This window comes from Ciconia boyciana, chromosome 2, assembly GCF_034638445.1.
Source record: "Ciconia boyciana chromosome 2, ASM3463844v1, whole genome shotgun sequence".
Taxonomy (NCBI): domain Eukaryota; kingdom Metazoa; phylum Chordata; class Aves; order Ciconiiformes; family Ciconiidae; genus Ciconia; species Ciconia boyciana.
The window spans coordinates 146,078,627-146,102,305 of NC_132935.1; the positions used below are offsets into that span (position 1 = coordinate 146,078,627).

At 39.7% G+C, this 23,679-nt stretch overlaps 1 protein-coding gene across 1 annotated transcript in view; it reads right to left on the reverse strand.

The window, feature by feature from the left end:
• Nucleotides 1-23,679, reverse strand: part of ST8SIA6 (ST8 alpha-N-acetyl-neuraminide alpha-2,8-sialyltransferase 6) — a 45,742-nt gene that overhangs the window by 14,963 nt on the left and 7,100 nt on the right. The window contains exons 3-7 of the mRNA XM_072854399.1: nucleotides 22,223-22,321; nucleotides 16,541-16,627; nucleotides 4,396-4,540; nucleotides 1,967-2,079; nucleotides 556-648 (exon numbers count right to left, since the gene is read on the reverse strand). Coding sequence (XP_072710500.1) covers nucleotides 556-648; nucleotides 1,967-2,079; nucleotides 4,396-4,540; nucleotides 16,541-16,627; nucleotides 22,223-22,321 — 537 coding nt within the window. The remainder of the gene's footprint in view (nucleotides 1-555; nucleotides 649-1,966; nucleotides 2,080-4,395; nucleotides 4,541-16,540; nucleotides 16,628-22,222; nucleotides 22,322-23,679) is intronic.

The window sequence follows — 23,679 nt, forward strand, 5'->3', positions numbered from 1 at the left end:
AGATTAGTCAGCCTGGCCTTATTAGATTTTCTTTTCATCAAGAAGGTGAAAAACAAAACTTTGCAGAGAAAAAAGTGTGTGAGCAGCTTTTGTATGGATTGAGAAAATTGATTACAGAAATTGGGCCTCCATTCAGGAAAATAACCTCTAAGCACATTACCTGAGAACATGTGTTTACAGTCCTACTGATAGTCGGACACACATTTCCAAGCTTTCCTGATTTATGGTTACAATTCCTTTCTTATGTTGAGGGTCATGGTGGGGAAAAGAAGAGGCCTGGGCTTGCAATTATCAATTTTACTCTGTCATAAATTGTGGAGTGGTGCCAACCGAGGCACTTGCTAACCTGGGTGTTGCTGACTCCTTTCCGCTACAAAAAAGGCCAGGTTTAACAGATTTCCATTTAGACGTATTTTATCTGGGAACTAAGGCTTAATGAAGTAATCTGCATGCACTGGTCTCTATGGTGGTATCCCAACAGACTTCCAACAAAGTCTAAATCATGTCAAACAATTATACAATATTGCACAGAAACAGATTTGCAGTAGTACTTACTTCTGAGCTATGATACTTGGATTAACAGTCACAAGATTTGTTTTATTGCCAACATCTTTGCTAATGCTTCCCGTGGTTGGAGGGAGGTTACACCTGAAATCGAGAAACATTTACTTAAGCAGATGCACACCAGAAATGCTTTACAGTTATTATTTGCAAATTCCTCTCTTGTGCAATGACACTTTCATGTCAGCTCCCAGGGATCTCTAAGCACTTTAGAAATATTAAATAAGGCTTACAGCACTTCTAGTAAAAATATTTAATCTACTGTACAGATGGTTAAAATAGGGCACAGAGAGCTCATTTTCATAAATCATCTCACAAATCAGGAGCAAAGTTAAAATCCTGGAAGAAGCCAGTCTATGAATGCCCTGTGTTCGCTGCCAGGAAATACTGCCCCTCTTGCCTAAACAATGCATTTCTTCTGAAAGTTGTCTATTATTTTCTGTTTAAAAATGGTCTGATTGATACCAGTCCCTCAGCTTGCACAGCAATGCTGACAGCTGTTTCATGAGACAGCAACAGCATAACTTGCCCAATTGCAGAAACAGTGGTTTCTGTAACAGGTAGAGAAAACAATTTTTTAAAGTCAGCCACTTCGTAAGTTTAGCATCTTAGTACGTAGACTTCCCATTTTTATTAAGATAGTTATCTAAATGGAAAGACTTTTTTTTTTTTTTTTCATTTGAAAAGCCCAAATATTAGTCAAAAGCAGGAAAGGAAAAAAAATGCCGCAGACTGTGTGATTGGACATCACTAGGAGAAGAACCTTCACTTGGTTACTCTGTTCCTTTGCAGGAACTACAAAGTGTGAGTCACGTCCTGAGAGAATGGGCCAAATTACACTCTGAGTATGCCTAGTTTTCTCCACAATCTATAGAGGGAGCTGAAACAAACTACTTAAATTAGATGCCTAATTTTTTAGATGGCTAACAGAAGGTGAGACAAATACTGGGGCAGTTAAATAGCTGCATTAGTGAGCCAACCTAAGGCTAAGTAAACCCTTTGTTAAACCAGAGGTAAAGGTAAACATGTGACATTTAATACCAGTCTTTCTTACATCAATTTCAGGGTTTTCTTTATTCTCTTCTCCTGATTAAAGAAAAAAAAAAAAAAGTTCCCTCTCCTAAAGGATGTTAAATGAACAGAAATTTCAGGTTCGCAGATAATCATGTTTTACATCACTGGAAAGGTATCTTTGCAATCGTGGATCATACATGTATCTATATAGTCCTCTCCTAGGAAGCAGCATTCTGAAATCTACAAAGCAGAAGGACTATCCTGAGAGAGGCAGAAATAAAGAATTGTCAAGATCCTTCCTCATTGCTATGAACTGGCATTGGCATGCTTCCAAGCCTGCCAAGTTTTTAGAAACATTCGACACCCTTCAGTAAGATGAAGCAGCTCTTACCTAAACACAAAGTCAGAACGATCGATTTCAGCTCCACAGCTGGAATTTTTCAGAATGCCTCCATTTCCAACCACGGCACAGGTCTTGAAGGGATAGACTGAAAGAGGAGAGGACTGCAAACAAATAAAAGGACACAGCCAATGCCTTATAAATCTTTTGATTGTTTCTTCACGTCTTCAGTCATTTGTCCTTGCAGGTTTAATCCGGTAAATCCCAGTGAAAGCACTCACCATTTAGCAGACAGGGTTGCCAGGCCTGGACAGCCAAGAGCCAAAAATAGATACCAACAGACTGAGAACTGCTATTTCTGTCATCAGTCCCCTTTCAGGGAATAACACTGGATTGTTGAAACTGGATTAATATCTTTTAAATACACTTAACACAAAAATTATCTAGTAGTGGACTGAATCCTTGACAAGCTAAGGAACTAACTTCTACTGAAGATAGTTTAAATGTACCTGTTTTCCTTTGCACTGTAACAGACTGGGGGTTGTCACATAGTCATTGACTTTGTCAGCTAACAGAAGGTATCTTTGTAAATGCTCATTACTTTGTCATCACACAATTACATTTGATGTAAAATAACGAATTTAGGGGAACCTGAAGATGCTGTTAAGGATAATCATGTGCCCTGGCTTAACTCATGGTGAATGTGATGGCTAACTGAAGAGGTTATTGTTTCCAGCTCTTCACCCTCTCTACTCTTCTTGTTAGAGGTTGCTGTCTTGCAGTGGGGAAGCTGAATGGGAGCTAAGTGCGTCCACTTGTGAACCAGCACAGATCACAACCTAGCAAATTAATGTAAACTGTTGGCTATTTCAGTTGACATTAATATAGTTGGCTGTTATCCCAGGGTCTCAGAAACATCTCATACATCTTGTTCAGCCTCTCCTGCTGAGGGAGCACTGACATTCAACAGGGCGGCCAACAGCTGGGCTACTTTGACTGCAGAAACTGAACCCACTTGTAAAATTGAGTCAAAACTTGCTTACACAAAGCGTTATCCTTCCTGATTCTCTCATCAGCTTGCCCAAAGAGAAGCAGGAAGGGACACTGTTATGAAACTAGGCAAAAAGCGTGGGGAAGGTGGCAGACATCACGTTGCCTGCCAATATATTACAAAACAACACATTCAATTCTGCAAAGACAGTAGGAGAACACAAAGGCCAGACAACTCTGGCTAGCTTAGCAAGCATATATGCACATAAAATATACTACTTTTTTCTTTCATACAGCTTAAATTTGGAACTACTGTAACCTCTGTTGCAATGAAGTTTTTATTGATTCACAGCAGCATTAGAAAGGACTAGACTCATGGTAGCTGGGGTCTCACAAATCAAGAATGCCAGAGACGGGTAAGAGGGCTCCCATGTGCTCTTACTTTCGAGAAATTGCGTACATCTCTGTGCCCCTCTTTGTCTGGTCTCCAGAGCTTATATGTCTATTGTAAGTCCTGAGCTACAAAATCTGATTCCTTTGCTCAACTTGTGTTTCTGGCTGCAAAGGCCCCACCCCAGTGGGCAACAAAGCTGGTGAAAGGGCTGGAAGGAATGTCCTATGAGGTGCAGCTAAGGACTTTGGGCTTGTCTAGTTTGGAGAAAAGGAGGCTGAGGGGCGACCTCATTGCTCTCTACAGCTCCCTGAGGAGGGGAAGTGGAAAGGGAGGTGCTGAGTTCTTCTCCCTGGTATCCAGTGATAGGACTTGTGGGAATGGGTCAAAGCTGTGCCAGGGGAGGTTTAGACTGGACATTAGGAAGCATTTCTTTACCAAGAGGGTGGTCAAACACTGGAACAGGCTTCCTAGAGAGGTGGTCGATGCCCCAAGCCTGTCAGTGTTTAAGAGGCATTTGGACAAAGCCCTTATTGACATGCTTTAACTTTTGGTCAGTCCTAATTGGTCAGGCAGTTAGACTACATGATCATTGTAGGTCCCTTTCAGCTGAAATAGTCTATTCTATTCTATTCTATTCTATTCTATTCTAGTCTAGTCTATTCTATTCTATTCAGTATCAGGTTTACCAACAAAATAGCCTTCATAAGTTATATGCCCAAGCCTGCACTGGAAATGGCATGGGAATACAAGGAATATGAAATGTTGTTCCAGACTGAAATGCCTTTGAAAATGGGAATGAGGAAAGCAAGGCAAACGTTCTCAGAGGATTCACTCCTGAATTCAGCTGGCTGCCAAGCCAGGCTGCAACTTGTGTTCTGTAGCAACTCTACATACAATCTGATTGATCTATGATACCCTGTCCATGCCTCCACCACTGCAGAGGAAGGCAGAAAAAACGGTCTTACAAGGTGAATGAAGAAGTGCATAGAGGGGGTGAAGGGTCTCTTCCAGAGGAATCAAACAAAGCAGCTCTATTACTAACCCCAAATATATATGATACTGCAATTATAATAACAGGTAAAGATACAGTTCTTACCACAGGCAGCATCTTAAAAATGTCCTCTGTAATGAGGATGGTCTTTTTACTGTCCACTTCGTAACTCATGTTACTTCCCAGTGGGGTGTTGTTTTGAGAAGCAATAAAATTGTGAACTGCATCACAGCAGGAAGCTAATTCTGACCTGCAAAAAACCCAAACAAAACCTGCTCAAAGACAGGCAAATAAGTAGGAGAGCGGTGGTAGAGAACTAGATGAATGAAAACCAGTTCTAATTAACTAAGCAACAAAAGGCTATATGAACCCTCTATAATGTCATTTCCCTTGACTTGCTTTGCAGAGCAAGTCCATTTTCACAGAAAATGTTCAGAAACTAATCAGACCAAGAACTCCTTTTCTTATTCTTTTTTTCTCTCTTGGTCTCCCTTTCCCATCCAGAAAAAGTTGTAATTGGTCTTCTCCTTATTATTAATTGCTAAGATTATTACAGAAACAGAGAGACTTCAGTCCCCAAAGAATTAACAACGTGATTTCAATCAACATAGAATGAGTGATTGTAGGAAACTAGAAGGCTGAAGAAAGAACGAACCAAGGAGATGAAAGGAATGGTGATGGGAAGTACTGGCTATAATACTTAGTGAACAGCTAGATGGTTGCAAGCCAGTTAATTAATAATTCATTTCTGCAACTGTTCAGCACGGTTTTCCTGTGCACAATATCACAGATGTTAAATAAATTACATCACAACTTGCAAATAAAGAAGATGAACATCTTTGTGGTAGAAACAGACAGCCTAGCTGCTCCCCGAAACACCTAGCAGAAGTCCTTAAATAGATAAGAGTGCAAGGGATTCACTCAAACTTCATGGAAGAGTGAAGGCTATCACCCATCTTACAATTCCTGTTATCTCCAAACTTAAAAAAATATTATGTGTGTAAACATCCTATATTACTAACAGTGAAATGCAATGAAAAACCCCATCAGACCTGAAATGCTGTAATTAATTTTGCTTTAGGGAACGACGTTCTTTCTGCTGCCACTGGATCTGATTTTCAGACTGTATGGCTGAAATATTAATGGCCAGCCATCATCTATCAATTGGTAGGACATAGCTATCTCATTAGGTGAGATACTAAGAGAACTACTAACAATTTAGAGAATAAAATTCATTGATAACAGAATTGCTTGGAATTTTGAAGAAGATAACAGAGCAGGGAAAAGATAATAATTCCTGTCCTAACACTGAAAGTTAACTGTGAAGAAAAAAAAAAAAAGAAATATATTTACAGTTAGAGCCAGAGGAATAGAAAAGTTTTATTTCATACTTTTTCAGTGAGTATGGTAAACCAAACCATCGGAACTAGTTAAACAATACAGGCCAAATTCTGGCTGAAAGTAAGCTGACTTTAATAGGGTAAGACACAGGTAAGAGAAGTTGCTTCATTTGACTTTATCAACAATGTACACAGAGCAAATATTCTAATAATAATATAATTTTATTTCTGATGGAGATGAGGCATAGTCTAGCACATGGAAGAACCCAAGGATTTTGTTTCCTGGAAGACAGGGAAGAGAATGAACAGGTCTGGGATAACTCCCAGGCTCACTTCTCTTGAAATAATGGTCAAAATGGGGGGGAAAAAAGGTTGGGAAGGTTGGTTTGATTCATACATAAAATACAAAAGGAAAGAGTACCATTTAAATTGTCAGATGGCTTACTGGTATATATATATTAACCCGTTTTGAATACTGAGCTCTGAAACTCCTCAAAGACAAAGTTTCCAGATGTGTGAGCAACACTGGGAATGACTGAGTACTGAGATGGCACAGATCTGAAATAATCATATGAGGAGAGTTACCAGGAAATGTTATTGGGAAATATTACTCCCGAGAGAGGAAACAGTAGGGTTCAGATTTGCACAAGCCATATTCAGCTCCACTCCCTGAACACGGTGATTCCCACTGCCTTGCTTGAAGCCTTAAGGGGCAGGGGCAGTCTGTGGTCAATGAAAATCACTAGGTACAAGGGTGGGGATGGAACTGAGACTATGCTCTTGTGGGTAAGGAGGTGCACACATGGTGGAAACAATTGCTCTGGGCATATAGTGGCTATTTTAAACGTATGGAAAAATACAAATGGAGCAATGAGGAAGGAGAGCCAAATGATTAAGTCTGGGAACACTGGATGTTCCTGAACCACTCTTGACTAGAGTCCACTTGCTTTTCTTTCTTGTACACTTTTTCCTATAACCAGCTTTTTCTAACCTTAATATGTACTGCAGTAATAAGAGGATGCAGACATCACTGTCAGGCCCTGAGGGCACCCCCAGACCTCACTACCCCTGCCCAGCCCCGCTGGGGCCCCCCACAGCCTGCCCATGGCCCAGGACCCCATGTCAGCCCCCCAGGGCCATCAGTCCCGGCCCCAGTGACACCGCAGCAGAGCCAGTCTCCAGCTGTGCCCGTCCTGTCCCCAGGGAGGTGCCCAGTGCCCGGGGCAAGGGCTGCCCCACGCCTGGCTGGGGGTGGGATGGGTCCAGCTGCCAGTCGTGCTCTGCTGGCCAGGTTATTGCGCTGGGATCCCACTCCCTGTCCCTTAGGGAGCAGCCGTCCCTCACTGCTCCCTGGCAATCACACAGAGATGAGGAATCACAAGAAACATAATTTTGATTTCCTTGAAATTTTTCTTAAAGCTAAACGAAGCAGGCCTAAATATTATCTGTGTCAACCACGCGACATTCAGAGGAGAAGGAATAATGCCAGAATATTCTTGCCCAGCTTTAGTAAAACAGCTGTTTTGTGTGCGATGGCTACCAGAACCTGAAAAAGCAAAGTGATGATAGATAACATTCATTAATACAGATGACGTGTTTTTGCTTTTTATTACTCATTCCACAAGAACGAGTGCTTCAGTAAAAGCAGAAACAGTCTGGAAGAAAAACAGGTATTGGAATTAATAAGAAAGTAATAGTTTAAATTAATATTATGGATCCACTGAGGAAGTAAAACAGAGCCAGGCTAGTTCAGAAATGCAGTGAGAACAAGAAAATACTTATTGATTAATGATATATATTCTTATGTTACCTAAGAGCATACGTGCTAAAAATGTGGAAGTAACAATAGAAACCTCTTACTTGGATCAAATCATGACACAGAATCCCACCATGCCCAAGCATCCATGCACAAAGCTCCAGCGGGAATGCATGTGACCTGCAGACAGTAATACCCGCTGGCAATATATTTAGCTATCTGTTCATATAGGATTTTGTACAAGCTGTGACACACGGTACCTCTACAACTGACAGCAAACAATCAGGAAGGGGTAGAGACTGGGCAGTTCAAGCAATCTATTGCTGCAACCGTCATCACAGTATTATGTCAGATGTGGCCTCTGTCATGAGGTAATGACACCCTGAACAGCATGTACTTGATAAGATTATGACATGTATTACAGAAGTCAATTTTTTTAACAAGTGCTATAGGTAAGGTGTTGCAAAGCCAAGACAACATTTTAACTCGTGTATCATGCCACCTGGGGAGAGGGAAATTGTTAAAACCCACCATACAAAGAAGTTCCTAACCAGATGGTGGGATAAGAGACAAGGGTCAGAATCTTAACAGCACCAAATGGTACTACCTTAAAGCCAAACTCTGCATTTTCTCTGGAAGGGTAGAAAGTGATCCACGTTGTCTGTTCTGACCAGGAGAAAACACTGAGATATGGGGGCAGCTCTTGGAAGATGGGATGTTGCTATAGAGGCTGAGCATCCACCTCAGATATGTGTAAGAACATGGATGTAGCTTGCAGTAAGAAGGTTTAAGTTCCAGTTGTTAACAGAGCTGCTAGACTTGGGGGTTGCCCTAGAACAAAGTGTTTTTATGATCCAGTCACAGCATTAGAAGTTCAGAGTGAAGGAAGCTGGAGTCAAAGTACCCAAGCTTTGTAGGGCCCTAGGTTTGGAAAGTATTTCCTTTGCAGTACAGGTTGGTACCGCCAGTTTCTTATTTGGAGGAAGCCTTCTCTCCAACATTTCTCCTGCAAGCAGCTGGAAGCAGAGTAAGACTTGCACACTATTTTTAAATCCTGAGGAGTAACATCAACCACGGGTACTTCTTATGCCAAGATAAGCAGAAAGGGAGTTGATTGCATTATCTGGAAAATTCACTTGCAACAAGTAAAGAACAAAAGCAGTACCTGGAAAAAGACTACACCATTTGGACTGGTAATACATACCTCATAAAACTGAATAAGTACCATCATGATAGTCTTAATCAATAACCTAACCGGAGCAGTGTGCTGCATTTGTTTGTGAAGTTTTGTTCCTATTAAAAAACACAGAGTCATTGTTGCACCGGAGAATGGTTTTTGTTGCTCAGCAGACGCTTTTGCTGAATTTTGTCCTTTGTGGACCAAGGACGCTGGACCCATTTTTGTATTGAGGTCAGCTGGCTGGAATTCTGAGCCGACATGGCATCCAGATAATCTCTTCAGGTTTGTGGCTGCTGAGAACTTAAGAAAATCCTTGTTTCTGAAGCAAGTCATCAAAGTATTGAGACAAGCCAAAGGAATAATGTTTTCCAACTGCTATGCAGTTAGTCTACCCTGAACTGTGGGCAGTAATAGAGGACTGCTGCCTTGATTGTACGTGTTTCCAAACCCCTCTGCATAACACAAACACTTCACATGAAAAGTCCACTCTATTTAGTGGAAGTCAGTAACTATCTGCAGGATCTAAATATGCTCATGTAGTTTCTTTGCAGCTCCTGTAGTAGCTCTGTAGCCAAGAAGCTCAGCCTGAACTATTGCATCCCTCCTAGCAGCAAAATTAATTAGCTCAGCTTGGTTTTGCACTAATATATGAATATATGCATTTTAGCTAGTTCAGCGCTTGCGTACAGCCTGCACATGCCTGCTGACAAGACACAGTGTGCACACAGTGAAGAAACTGCAAACACCTGAAGAGATTGCAAACATCTCAACATTTTCCTTCCAACAACTCAATTTGAACCAGCCATAAGGGCTAGAGCAGTCAACGATTAGTCAAGGGCTAGCAGAGCTTCTCAGCTGGTCCAGAAGCCAGCACTGCCCTTATCCTGAGAGGAATGGGAAGAATCTATAATAAGGGTGAAATTTGACTTTATGCAAAGAGCTTCTGCAGAGTTTAAAAACTCCCCACTCATCCAAACTACTGATACAAGCACCAAGAGGACCTTTGATTCATCCTCCTGCAGTAAGTAGGATGTTTTTTATTCAGAACGTTTTCTTTCATTAGAAATGCTTAACTAAAGTAATTTTGTTCTATATTTTTAAAAACATTTTATTCAGATATATATCTGGTGTGAAAAGGCACTTGCTTCTGCACCAAAACTTTACACAGCCTCGTACTTTGGGACACAGGGAAGAGAGTATATCACTGGAATTGTCTGCTCCAGCCTAGAGCTGGACCACTGGGCCAACACAGTTAACCATGATCCTCAAGGGGTTGCAGTACCCCCAGGGAGACATGAGCCTGCGGAATCTGACAAAACTGTGTGAACTTAATAGTATTTCTTTTGTGCAGACTACACTTCAGCGTGCCGCCAGTGCCTGTAGACCTGGGGCAAGAACGCATTCTTCATTGCTGAGGACAGTGTGAAATATTTCACCGTCATTACACACTGGACTAAATTGAGGTGGGAGGAGGGGAAAAGTGGATGGGGATGGACACTGCAGAAGTATCAAAATATGCAAAACTGCTCTAACTAGGAGATGCTCAACTGTCCTCTAAGGCCATGGCGGGGGGGGAGAGTGAGGAAAATAATCTTAATTTGCACTAAAGAAAGCTTAAGTTCAGTATTAGGAAGCACATTGAAATAGGTTGCCTAGGCAAGGTGCAGAATTTCAACAACTGGAGATTTTTAATAGATATCTGGCCAAACTTCTTTCAGTAATGGTCTAAGTCCAGTTGATTCTAAGTCACCTTTTATAAACATCTGTACAAGTGAATGTTTGTTTGCAAAAAGAATATCATATCAGTCCTGTTATAATGCATTTGCACTTTACCCACACCAGCAATGCTTACACAGACATATCTCTTCGTGGATCTTCAGTTACCCAACACACATAAACACCACATAAAAAAAAACCAAACACAAAGTAAGACTAGCAAATATTTAAAGCTGTAACTCCTGTAAGCCTGATGTATTTCACAGCACAGTTTGTAATATCATTTGAATAAAGGGCAAAGTATTCCAAGAGACAAAAGTCTGTGGATTACTAATAACCAGAAAAAGTCTATGCTTGCTTAATAGCTTGTTTTAATAGTTCACCTAGCTTGGGTATTTGTAATCATTAGTTCCTGTGAGCTATTGTATTGTACATGTGAAGACAATAAAGATTTTGAGGTTTCATATTGAAGAGATTGTTGTGACAGTACAGAGAAGAACCCACAAAGAATTCCACTATATAACAGCAAAACTTCAAGGGTGCAACTACAAACAGCAAGACTACCTTTTATCTGTGTCCACTTCTGTAATATTTTATAATGAGCAAGCAATTATCTTACTGTACTGCACTAGGGGCTCTAGACAATGATACGGGTTTCTCCAGGCTCTTGTCAATCCAAGTCAATAGCATCAAAGACCAATGAGGCATATTATGACATATTCCAACCCTTTAGAAAAGAGTGGTTAAATCTGGTATCTGAAACAGAACGTGTTGAAGGGCAATGCTACACTGACAGCCCTTGAACTGTCTATAAATGAAGTACTATCACAAATGTCTAAGACAATGAAAGCCAACAAGGTTGAATCTGAAATCAAGGCTGAATATGTAAAAAGAGTAATAAAATTTTCAAACTAAAGACTATTTAAAGAGTCTGCCATGAAGACATAATTAACTCGGTCTGATCCAAAATTAGGTTCCCCTTATAGGAATCGTCCAACCTTTAGGAAAGTATATAGTCTGTAGAGCAATTAAAAGATTCAACCATTTCTCCAAACTGTCACCAATTACTATCTCTCCACCCAGCCTTTTTCTCTTCCGAAATAGAAATATGTCTCTGAATATATACTCCTGATTTTACATATGATCTATGAAACCTATGCAGCAAATGTGCTCTTAAATCACACTGTAATCTCAGAGTTCTGCATATTTTCTGGTATACTGGAATGGAAGACTTCAGAAAATACAGCGGAATTATTGATCTGTTTAGTGTTAGGAAAGCTATTGATTATGTGGTGGTGTGAGTTTATGTAAGCATAAATTGACCTTGCAGGGTATTTTATTTGTGTTTCAACTGTGGTTCATTGCAGTACACAGATGTTTTAAGCAATACTGTTATATAGTTAGAGTGTAGCACACTACAAATTAATCTCTTCAAGGAGTGGGATTTTATAATCTGCAGGAATGTTTAACGCACACTTTTCAGAAGAGATATTAAAGTGGGAAAAGGGTAATAGAGGTCGAGTGGAATAAAAAGCAGGAGGGGAAATTACAGGACTTGGAAAATGGGTTGATCTTTTAACTGTTCTTTTCAAGACCCAGGGTTCTTTTTTTAAAGTAGTAATGTTTTCTTTTAAAAAAAGTTAAAAATATTTTGGTGGAGTGGAGCAGTGTGCCAGCTAAACTGCAGTGTAACATCAGGGGTTTTAAAACTGTATTTTATACCTAGGAATTTCCTTCTCCCTTCATTACCAGATGCAAATAAGGTTTGTCAGGAATGGTATTTCCATGGGCAGTGGGTCCAGTATCCACAGCTCACACAGGGCTATTCCAGTGTGATACCACTCCTGAAGAACTGTTGCATTGCTTTGCCAGGCTCCAAGATCAGTGACATAGCCCAGAAATACAATGCCCAGAGGCTTCTCTGAAACACAGCATCTGCTCAGCCTTTCTCCATATCCTCCCTCCCCCCCAGTCACTTTGAGGGCTGTTTTAGCTATTTGTTAGCTTCCAGCAAAAACAGGAGTTGCAACTATTTGGAAAACCTGCAGATTATTTGCCACCATGGGTGTATAGCGCAAATGAGAATAAATCAAGCTTAAAAGTCTGTAAAGCAAAGAGATGTGGAGGTGTAAAAAACAATTACAGCTTGCACCCAATTGGGTTCTGTAATTTGTTGCACTAATGAAACATTTCTTTTAAGTGGAAAACCTTTGAAGAATACTAATATAATAATTAATATTCAGGTTACCTAGGGAACCTGGGACTCTACTGACTGTAGCTAGAAGAGCCTTTGCAGAGGAAGCTATCCAGCACAGCTTTTTTCTGGAGCTTTAAGAATGATGCTTCCAGGCAGCTGTGAGATTATTTCCCCTCCCTTTCCAAGTTTGTACCCATCCTCTCTTATAACCAAGAAATCTGAGGACTTGCCTTGTCTCAAACAAGTTAGAGCTGATGTAAACCTGAAAAGAGAGGAAGAATTCAGGTGAGCTTAGAAACAAAGAGATAATGTGGAGATGCTACATGCTGCAGAGCCGTAAAGAACAAGATAAATAAAAAAAGAACAAGAGAAGCACAGCTGAATTTCATAAAGGAAAGCTCTGAATAAAAAATACTTAAATAGTTCTCCATATGTCAGTAGCAGTAAACATTGGAGAAGACTTTCCCTAAATCACTGTTAGTAGGATGCAATTTACACCACTTCTGGTGTGAGTACATCACCTTTGCTAGCATCTATTGTGAAGTTACATAAAACCTCTTTAGCAATGGCTGACAAACACTAATATGGAGCACAATAAATCTTAACTAGATTGCAAGAGCAATGAACCAAGTGCTTGCACTTGCTCCTCTGAAGGCAGCCTAAATCTCGCGGTGCTGATGTCAGCATTACAGATACTGAAATAAGTGAAGGGCCAGAAGACTGCTTGCCCCACAGAGGCTGGACAAAAATCAACCAGAGAAGATTGTCTGTGGATATGGGAGGTATTAAAGAGAACAACATGGCTTGTACTTGCCTCATGATTCTTCCTGATTTTGAGAAATGCATGGGGAAACATCACATAGCTGTCAAGAACCACTGACCACTGCCAGAGAGCAATCTAGCCAAGTGCACGTGAGCGTGCACAGCAGAGCAGCTTTAGAGGAAGCCATTTGGAAAAGGGCAGCTCTCTGACAACAAATGGACACAGCTTGCATAGCTGCATGGCAAAGCTGAGCTAGGTAGTAGAGGGTCAACCTGGAGTCCTGCACTCTGCTTTTTGTACAATGGGTTGGCAAAAACACTGTGGTTTGTGCCACGCATAGCTGTTAGCTGTAACCCTTTTGCCTAATACAAAGACAAGTATTTCTTTCCTGCATTTCATTTCTAATTCATATTCTTTTATTTGGCCTGGATCTGCTGGGAGTGCGGCTTACAAAGAGAATTGATGTGTACTCACTGGCACACAGTGCTGTCTTCTAGGAACATAAGAGTTACTGGCTCAGATCACATATTCATTCACTCCACTACCAGTAGTAGCCAACAGCAAAAGCTGCAAAGGAAAACACAAGAAAGCTTCTTTGAGAAATTCACTACCCCACGGGAAGCTGCTTTTGAACTGTATTAATTAGAGGTTAGTTTATGCCCTGAAGCATAAGACATTAAATCCCTTATAAATATGCATGCCTGCTCTTCAGAACTTCAGAATAATACAGAGATGTCATACAATTGACACCACGCCTGAGAAGCATGTAAGTGTTCACTCCATTTAACAGATGGGCAAACAGGGAAAGAAGTCAAGCAGCTTCTCTGCAGTCTAGTCAGCAGGCAGACTTCTGGTGGCACTGGCAGGTGAATAATATAACACAGGCAGCTTCAAGCTCTCCTCCTGAAGGTGGCTAGCTGTATTACCCAATTCCTGCTGCACAGCGGCTCTGAGATTAATCTCCTCTTCTGCAAAATGGGTGTGTTTATCTACCGACTTAATGAGATTTTTAGAACTGAATAATATTTGTATTACACAATTATTATGCATTACTGACACCAGGCAAAGTTAGAAAAAGGAAGAGATGCACTGCCAAGGGATTATTCATTCATTTATTTCACCACATTTCTAGATGTCAATGCATCATTTCTCAGCTAGGCTGTCCTTGCAAAGCTAGTTCCAGGCTCTTGTGCTTAAGTCTGATAAATAAGTTTGGGAGTGCTGTAAGCATGGAGTGTATGCAGATTTAGTCAGTGAATTTTATACTGAATTTGGTTTTCTCTTTTTTTTAAATCTTTTTTTTAAAGCCTCTATTGACCAACTGCTAAGAGCCTTGAAAGTCTCCAGTATGGTCTGGGAGCAAGGACAACTGTAAAATTTCAATGTCCTGTTTCCAGAAAACAACAGAGAGAAGAAGAGTTTGAGAGAACGGAAAAAGAAAGAAATTACTTATGCAAAAGCACATATCTTTTGTAAAATAATCATCCACAATGCCCTAAACAAAAGTACCAGTCCTTGGTCATATCAATGGAATTTTTGGATGGTATCAAAGCAGATCAAATTTCATAGGGACAGAAGAATATATGGTACTGTCATCAGAATTGCAGTATGGGTTGTATACATATGAACTAGCTAATACTCTAGCTAGTTTGGATGTTAAAAAGCAGTGAACCCATAACAGCACAGCCCTTGAATGTAAATTAAGTAACAAGAGTTTTTCCAGCCTGTGCTGAACCATGGGTTTCAAAAGATTTTTTTCGCTTGGTATTTGAGCTAAGTTAAAGCTAGCAAGCTCACCTCAATGTACATACAGTCCACATTTTCTAAGATGCCTAGTGGACCCCACAGTTTTCACTCTTGAATATTTCCAGTCTGATCATTGGTTGTATAACCCACCTTGACTACTTATGACCCACACTCCTTGCTGGAAGGCAAAGACAGCAAGAGGAACAGTAAGCATCTTGTACTTAAAGTCCAACAATCTCACATGACGGTTTAGATAGACGGTGTCATGTTTGATTCCCATAGGCCTAGAAGATGGAGAAGAAGATGGCCCGATGGAAGGGAGAATGCAGAAGCAATAAATGAAGAAGTCAAGCTGGAACAAGGAGTGGTTACTCTGCCACTGACTCGTACACCTAGCACAGCAGCAGTGGCAAATTTCTGGTAAGTGGTGGCTCGTCTGTTCAGAAGGAAGATAAGTTAAAAAGAGATTGGAAAACAAAAACCCTAAATGTAGGAGGGTGAAAAGCAGATGAGAGCAACTTCACCTCTTGTCAACTCTGTACAAGACACCTGCCTGTTCTGAAACAGAATGGGCTGCTTCTACAGCTCCTTATCATGCTCTTATATCTCTGTGCACAGCTAAAGCCTGCCTGAGTTAATTTGAAGTTTCTTAAACCTTAACTCTGTGTATTCTCCACCTGAGCTTTGGGAAACACCATTAGTCAGTTATGATACACAGCAAACAGCAATTTATGTTGCACAAAAAGCTTTACCCCCAAAAAAACCTACTTCTTCCAAGGGTATCACACTGAGCATGTGGATATTAAGTTTTCAATGCTAGTTAACTCCAAAGAGTTGGAAGGTAGCTCAGTTTATTTATTTTTAATGATCATAACAGAATCTTTAATTCTGATCCATGTAATAATGTAATTCAAGAGAGCATTTCCCCCTGGAGAAAATAGGGTTGGCACAGCGAAGCTGTTCTCTAAACCCAGCATGATGCATTTCCAAATGAGAGTGGAAGCTTTTCAGGGATCACTGTCCCTGCTGAGCATGTACTTATGTGCCATCCCAAACAAGGACAGATGTAATCACGTGCTTACATGCTCAGGGGCCATAACATGCAGCATCAAACTTAATGAGCGCCTTGGGCACTTCTGTAATAGAAGCAATAGTCTTGGGGTAAGAAATACACTGCTTCATTACACAGTCTTTCACCAGAGTGCCAGTTCAGATGGACAAAATCACATTACTGATTTTTTTTTTAATACTGTGTTAATACTTGTGTCAGGAATATTTTAATCTATTCTACTTAAGTTAGTTAACTATTCATTATAGTGGAGACAGGTAAAATTACTTCATTTGTGTAGTTCTTTTATCCTACTCAGTTTGCACAGTTCAATTCAAATAAACAAGAAGAGCCCCAGCTTCAAAAGATTAATAGAAATGTATAGCTATGAATGCAGCCTAAAAGCAATACAAAATTAGCTTTTCAAAAGGGAAGATTTAAATTTATGGCTTGTTAGATGAATCTAGGGTAAACAGTTTTTCTAAATGAGACAATGAAAATTACCTGAATTTTGTAGATTCTTCTGGTCTCCTTATCCAGGTGCAGTTCTGCAGTTTTGTGACTATGTGAAGATAATAATCTTCTGAATATCTAAAAAAGGCAACATCATCAAACACTAGAATATATATGTATGTATATTTAGAAACAGTCTCTAAACCATTCAAATGATGCATGTATTAATAATAATGTGCATGGTGCATCTATAATAGATTGCTTTTAGAACTCTGTGACCTATTTTATTTTTGTAATTTGTAACAGTACTATCCTCATTTAATTAGCATGACCTATTAAACATTGCTTCTTAATAGTGATGTCCTAATGAACTTTTCTTTTCAGAAACTTTCAAAAGTACACTGGTTTAAGACTTAAATATTTGACCATAAATATCTTGAAGTTATTAGAAATCACCTCAAGTGCAAAAGTCCAAAATAATACAAAAAATCTCCTTCTTGTAGTTCGTGTTTTAAACTTTAAAAATGTTTTGAAATATGGCTTTTGCAAGCCAAGATGAAACATTACACTTCTTATGCCTTTTCTTTCATTTACCTTATAGAGTCCCCAAAGCTCAATTCAATCATCTAAGACCACAGACCAATATTTACAGATGTAAGTTTTCCTTCAAATTATCTCTTAAATAAAACAATCTGTTGTTTTACATCAACCAGCGCTTTGGTTATGTTGGTACATGTAACCAAAGAGCTTTCTGCTCCTTTTAAACCCTTTCAAGAGATTTAAATTTGTTCATATGTGAAATACTTCGGAACATGTAAGTCAAAAGAATGGTGACATTTCCTCCTTTATAGGTTCAGTGTTAATACTTCTCCCATTTGTGCTTGGATCCTAATATAGATTTTTTAAAAACAATAACTCTGACTTATAAGGAGGATTGGGGAAATGGGAAGAGGAGATGACATGAATGCCATGACCACAAATTCTATGGGACTCATGTCTCCAGAAAAGATCTACTTTGTATTATTTTAGTAAAAATGGCTTCGCATTGGCCCAAAACCAAATGATCATGAGTTTATTTAAGCTGGAACTTAGAAGTGTGTATTTTGAACAGTTTTACAAGAGTTGGGATGGCAAGAAACCTCACTTTTTTTTAAATGGAGCATGAGAATTGATAAAAAGGAACATTAAAAAGGCTGTGGTGGCTTGCAACAGCAGAGGTCAATAACCCGAAAGCTTTCTTCTCTCTGTGTACAACATGCTTTTGGTACCGCAGCTTTATGGTAAACATTTGAAAAAAACAGATCCCTGGTTTTGTTTGCTTCATAAAAGTACTGCAACTGCTAAAGTTAACTTGTTTATCTACCCCCAAGTAAAATCATGTCCCATTTCCACATGGAAAAAGAAATGAAACTTTTTAGAGGAATTCTGCATTAGAATTGGTCTTTGGCTCAAGTTTGCGCGTGTGACAACATGTACGACTTTCATTCTCCAGACTTGGCAAACTCTTAAAGAAACCAGATGATTGTGACTAAACTGATTTTACTGAGCCCTTGCACAACTCAAAAGAGCAGGAATGAATGGGCAGAAGTGGGAGAAGAGCAAAACTAGTTACATTGCAGCTGTAGCTGATCTGACCTGGTGCAGTACATTCTTCCTCCTTCCAGTTCAACTCCAAATCTGTTCTCTCCCTTGTGCCACTGCTGGTACTTACTTGACTCCACCTCTGTTTTGTTTTTGCCAGCTTTTGCACCTGTCAAATGCCTTCATAGGCCACTTTAATTCACTACCATGGCAAAAAAATAACCCAGAAAGAAAAAAATATGCATATACATTTTCTTCTTCTTTAGTGTGTTAAAGCAGATCAGTAAAGATTCCATCGAACACCACAGCCAGTATAAGCAAGGGGTGATGGGAGTGGAGAAACTGGGAACAAGGCCTTCCTATTTTGGCAGCTGCCTGCTGGTATGTTGTATTAGCAGCCTTGGAACTGCAGCCAGAGAAAATGGAACTACTTTCTTGCTGAAGCTGCTACCTAAATTGGCTCACTGTGGGGTCAGACAAGTGTCAGTACCAGCACAGGGCAAAACAGGGAGTGCATGCGCGGGAAGGATGGCATAGAAGCACAGGACCGAAATAGCCTATGCTGATGTTGAATCACTCATGTAGTTTTATTCCTTAAGGCTAAATAATAAATAACTCTCAGATGCTGGGACTTATGGAAAAATTCTAAAAATTAATAGGATAACAGGGCATGAAGAGTTATTTAGGCTATCATTACCTAGGAGAAAAAAAATCTAGAAAAAACAAATTCTAGCCTAAAGACATTGATAAGATGAAGATCAGAGTCAGAAATGAAAAGAAAAATTACCATCAGCTCAGAAAGAAATCTCATGGACTGACAAGTTATTAGCAAGTCACAGGGAAACATTTGGTAAGGAGAAAAATCAAAGCATCATCCATAATGCTAGTGCTGAGGCCTCATGAGAAACACAGGCACTCGCTGTCAGAAACTGTAAGGACCTTCTTATACATGTAACAGAAGCTGCACTTAGGGTAAAAACACCAATTACAATGCAAGAACTTTGCTGCCTTTCCACTGCTCTGCTGGGTGGAATCACTCTTGCTCAGAGGTGTCTAAGCTCACCAGCTTACCCAGAAAATCACCACTTACAGGTCCTTACAAGGTATACCACCACCTCTGCTCCACCTGTGCATCCAGTTGTGCTCCTCTTGACACTTACAAAGACACTACGGACTGTCAGAACTCATCTTTGCCAGCGCTGGCACAGCACCACAAGTGGCAGAGACAACCCAGCAGCAAGTCCTGGGGGACAGGAGCTCCCGACTGCGGCAGCTCTGCAAGGCGGCCACCACATCTGCTCACACCAATATAAGGCTTCCATGAAATTAACTCTACTTGAATACAGACAATATTCCCATAGATTAATTTCTCTAAAGACTCAAAGTGAAGCTCTGGGATTTGCTGCAGCTGGGTTTACAGCCCAGAAAGCTTTGTTTTCCTCTCAGAAAGCCTATTTTAGCATTTCCTGCTTTAAAGGAGCCTTGGGGACTCACTCCTCCAATGGAATCAGTCCAGAAGGCCATCAGAACATCATTTCATGGCTCTGCTGTAACCCAGACAGTCCTCTTCTCCACTGTTCCATTTTAAAGAGCTGGGACAATACATATATTTCCACTGGCACCCAGGAGCTTACCACACATATTCACTGATGTTAAAAGGGTTTTATTATTAAGATAAAAAAGCTCAGGTAAATTGAACTATACAAATACACGGACAAAACAATAATTACAGTGCTGAGAATAGCGAATGAAACACATTTTGGCCTGTTTTTGTCTGCCACCTGCACCACAACCATTATAATAACTTGCTGTTGTAGGAAATTCACTTATACTGTATGAGCCTTGCTGACAAATAACACCTGGAAGGGTTTTTTTGCCTATAGCAGTTGTCAGGTACACAGTGACCTTCTACGTTAACTGCAGTGGCTAAGGTGGAATTATTATGCACAGTTGAGGCACTGACAAAGTATAAGTATCTTCTAATTTTTGGCAGATATCTAAAGGACAACAGCAAGGACAGAAGTGTTGAGATAGTAGGGAAACAATAGGTAAAACATCAGAACAGAGAGACAGATGCAGCCCCACTGGTTACTTGCTAAAACTAACACCTACTTGAAAAAAAGCTATTTGAATTAGAAAGAAAATTGAGCAGCAGGAGTGAAAAAAGGAGATATTCCTACTTGGCAGCTTATGTCCAAGAAACAAACACATAAAAAGAAAAACAACAGCAGGAAATGCAAGAGAAAAGGAGGATCCCTTTTGCCTTTGGACACTTTAATACTACCAAAACAACTATCAGTTTTTAAAGCCCTCGGGAGAGCGTGCACAGGGCTTACTCTAGAATAAAAATGGAAAACTTCCAGCAAAACTCAGCATTTCAGGCTCTTTATCACCACCAGCACATACCTGCTATAATAATAACTTCCCACTTACATAGCCTTTTTTACTATCAAATAATTTGACAAGCTTTACACTAGTAATTTTTTTCCCTTTCTGCCAACTTAAGAGGCAAGAGTGTCCAGAACGTCCCTGAAAGTCTAGACCTGCAATATAAGGCATTTATATACCTTGCCTGTGGGTCACACCTTGAAAAAGCAACAAAGATCCCTGCAGCTCCTCTCAAAGGGCAATGAGTTACCATATTCGTGGCACAAAGCAATCCCTTGCTTCTTTGTTCCAAGCATCAGTTTCTCTTCCTACCTGCCCAATTCATCTTCTGCCTCGTTAAATGGTGCAGCTCCTTTCTCTTTAGCCACAGAATAAAGGTCTCACAATTCCTAAAGTTTCTCCTACAATCTCAGCTCCAAAATGTTCTAGGTATGAAGAGCATGTCTGCATTCCTGCAGCCTGTACAACTTTGTAACACACGGGATAAATAACAGCATTTATATTGCTATAACCGGATTTTGGAAGGAATACAGTGACTGGTTGTCCTTCTCTTGGTGTTAATCACTCAGTTCTTCAGTCAACTCTTTGACCTCTGTTTGCCAATCTCTGTTTCAGCTCTCACTAGTAGCACTTCAGTAAAATAGTGGTCTACCACCTTTCAAAAGAGTAAAAACTTCAATGATAGGATTGCTGATGAGGTGGAATATTGATGGGAGAAGAGGTTATAGAGGAGAAAAAAAAAGGAAAGAATTAAAAGAGTAAAGACAGAATACTGGGAATATGGTGACTTAAAAATAGGTGAAAGATCTCGAAACGCAATGAGAAAGTGAGGAGGGGACAGAAAAGACAGGAGAAGTTTTAAAATCATGATTTAATGTTGTTTCTGTATTAAGGAAAAATTTGACTTCTCCAGTCCTTTGAATGGGGAAAGGCACATAATTATTTTTAGCAGAGCTTTTGTTTCTCATTCCATTTCTCTTCTCTTTACAAATGGGGGGGAGCTTCCAATTTTAAAGACACCATGGCACATAATTAATTTTAAGCTGGAACTTGGTCCTAATGGGAAGCCTTTCTTATTTACAATGTTTTATTTATTGGTGCACCCATACAGGCAAAATGTTACATGTCAAAAGCAACGGGGTGCTTCTCTCATTTTCACTTTAGCAAGTGGCAAGGAATTTGAGCAGGGCTGATATCAAATATTTTTTCCATGTCAGAAAAAGGCAGAACAGCAAGTTGAAACCCAAAATTAATTTGGGGTGTTTTTTCAATGTATCTAAAATTGAATAAGTAGTTTCATGTGGACTAGTTATTATAATGAGTGCAATTAATTAGCAAGTTTTTATACTAGTACATTTCTATATTTACTCTAGTGAATATGCGGAAAAGAATCCATTAACTGAGGTTGCTCATAGCAGGAGCGTTCATCAATCAGGAAAAAGACACTCAAGAATGAAACTATACCTCACAGATTCTGCTCTACCTTTTGGTGAATATCTTAGAATAAAAAGTTGCTAACTGGCAAGGAGAAATCTTGTTGACTTATATTGTGAAAATTAAAAAAAAAAAAATCCAACCTCGAATAAATCTAATATGTGAAATAAAATCTAATGTGAAAGAAAAAATGCAGGCAAACATTGGTTGAACAATTTCAGTTTCCTGTTGTATAGCTTCACATTAATATCATGAAGAATTATGTAAAAGGGACAATCTTTTACCCTTCTATTTAAAACAAACAAAGCAAAAAGCACAGCAAACACCTACCTTTTCTTCTTGATAGATGATGACAAAATGTTGTCCTGAATTGCCTTACATTTTGAAGCCTGTTCAAACTGGTAAATTCCATTTTTATTAACAGTTGTTCTGTTGGGGGGGGGAGAGAGAAAAAGCAACAAACTTTGAAAGAGAACATATTCTGACAATGCTGTCACATTTACTTTGCTATGACAATAAGATTAATAAGAGGTGATTTAGCTGAAAACATTACCAAAGAAATCTTATTGACTTCTATTGTGAAGCTCTTGTATAAATGGGGAGTTTTCTGCTAGTGACTATAAAATATTTGAGTCTTTGAAGTAACCCTATTTCATAGTCTGAATTATATTTTCTGCTTTACACTGTAATCAGAAAATGTAATTTTAAAAAAAGAATTGAAATGGGAAGCCTCTTGAACATTATGTTTTGAAGATATTTAAAATATTTACCATTGAAATATTTAGCAGATGTGATTTCCTAAAGTTGTTGATCAAACACAATATTCAGAGCCAGTATAACATATACAGGAAACACCACAGGTGAAGTGGATCTTTTTACTTGGACCTTAACCTATCGACTTGAGCTTAATACTTCCTCCCTTGTTTATTCTTTATTTACACAGTGAGAATACATATTTGTAAAAGGAACCAAGGCAAGTGCCAGACAGTGATCTTTAATTCCTGTTGTCTTATTTTCACCAAACTCCTGTGTGGTCCTCTTGCTCTGGCAGTCCCAGTAGACGATTAAGCTGTAAATTAGTAAATTACTGAGATACCAAGGTCTTATTCCATTCACCTCAGTTGACCCTGTATCTAGGTTCCATCTCATACAATCACCCTCTTCCATCATCAACCTTCTGCTGTGTGTATTGTCATCTATCACAAAGTTTTTTCCTCCAGCATTTTTATTTTCCTTGCTCCTCACAATCTTCCCCCCCCCCCCCCCCCCAATCCTTTTGGGTTCCTTCCACCAATTCACTACTTATGGAGCACTTGGACACTGCAACCTATTTGTCCAAACCAGAACTAGAAATACAGAAGGCAGATGCTGTGTCATTCACTCCTGGATGTGAGCTGCAGCAGTGAACAGAACCCGTGCTGTTCTTAGAAACACAGAACAACCAAGCCATCTCTGTACAGAGGCACTCATACACAAAGAGAAAGGGTCTTCCTGCTTTGTACACAATGCGCTCTGCTTGTGAACCATCATTCCTTTTACTAACAAGGACCAAAACTCCATTGCCTTTACCTGTTAAAGCATGGAGACCACTTATCAACAAGATTTCTGACAAGCTGATTTTGAAGGTCTTACTTGGGCAAGATGCCATTTCAAGTCACAGAATCACAGAGTGGCTGAGAAAGAAAACGGAAGCCCTTTAAAAACAAAACCAAACTCAACCCCAAACAGTTATCAGAGTAGGAAAATGGATGGACATACAATGCATGAAAAAGGGGGGGACGGACACG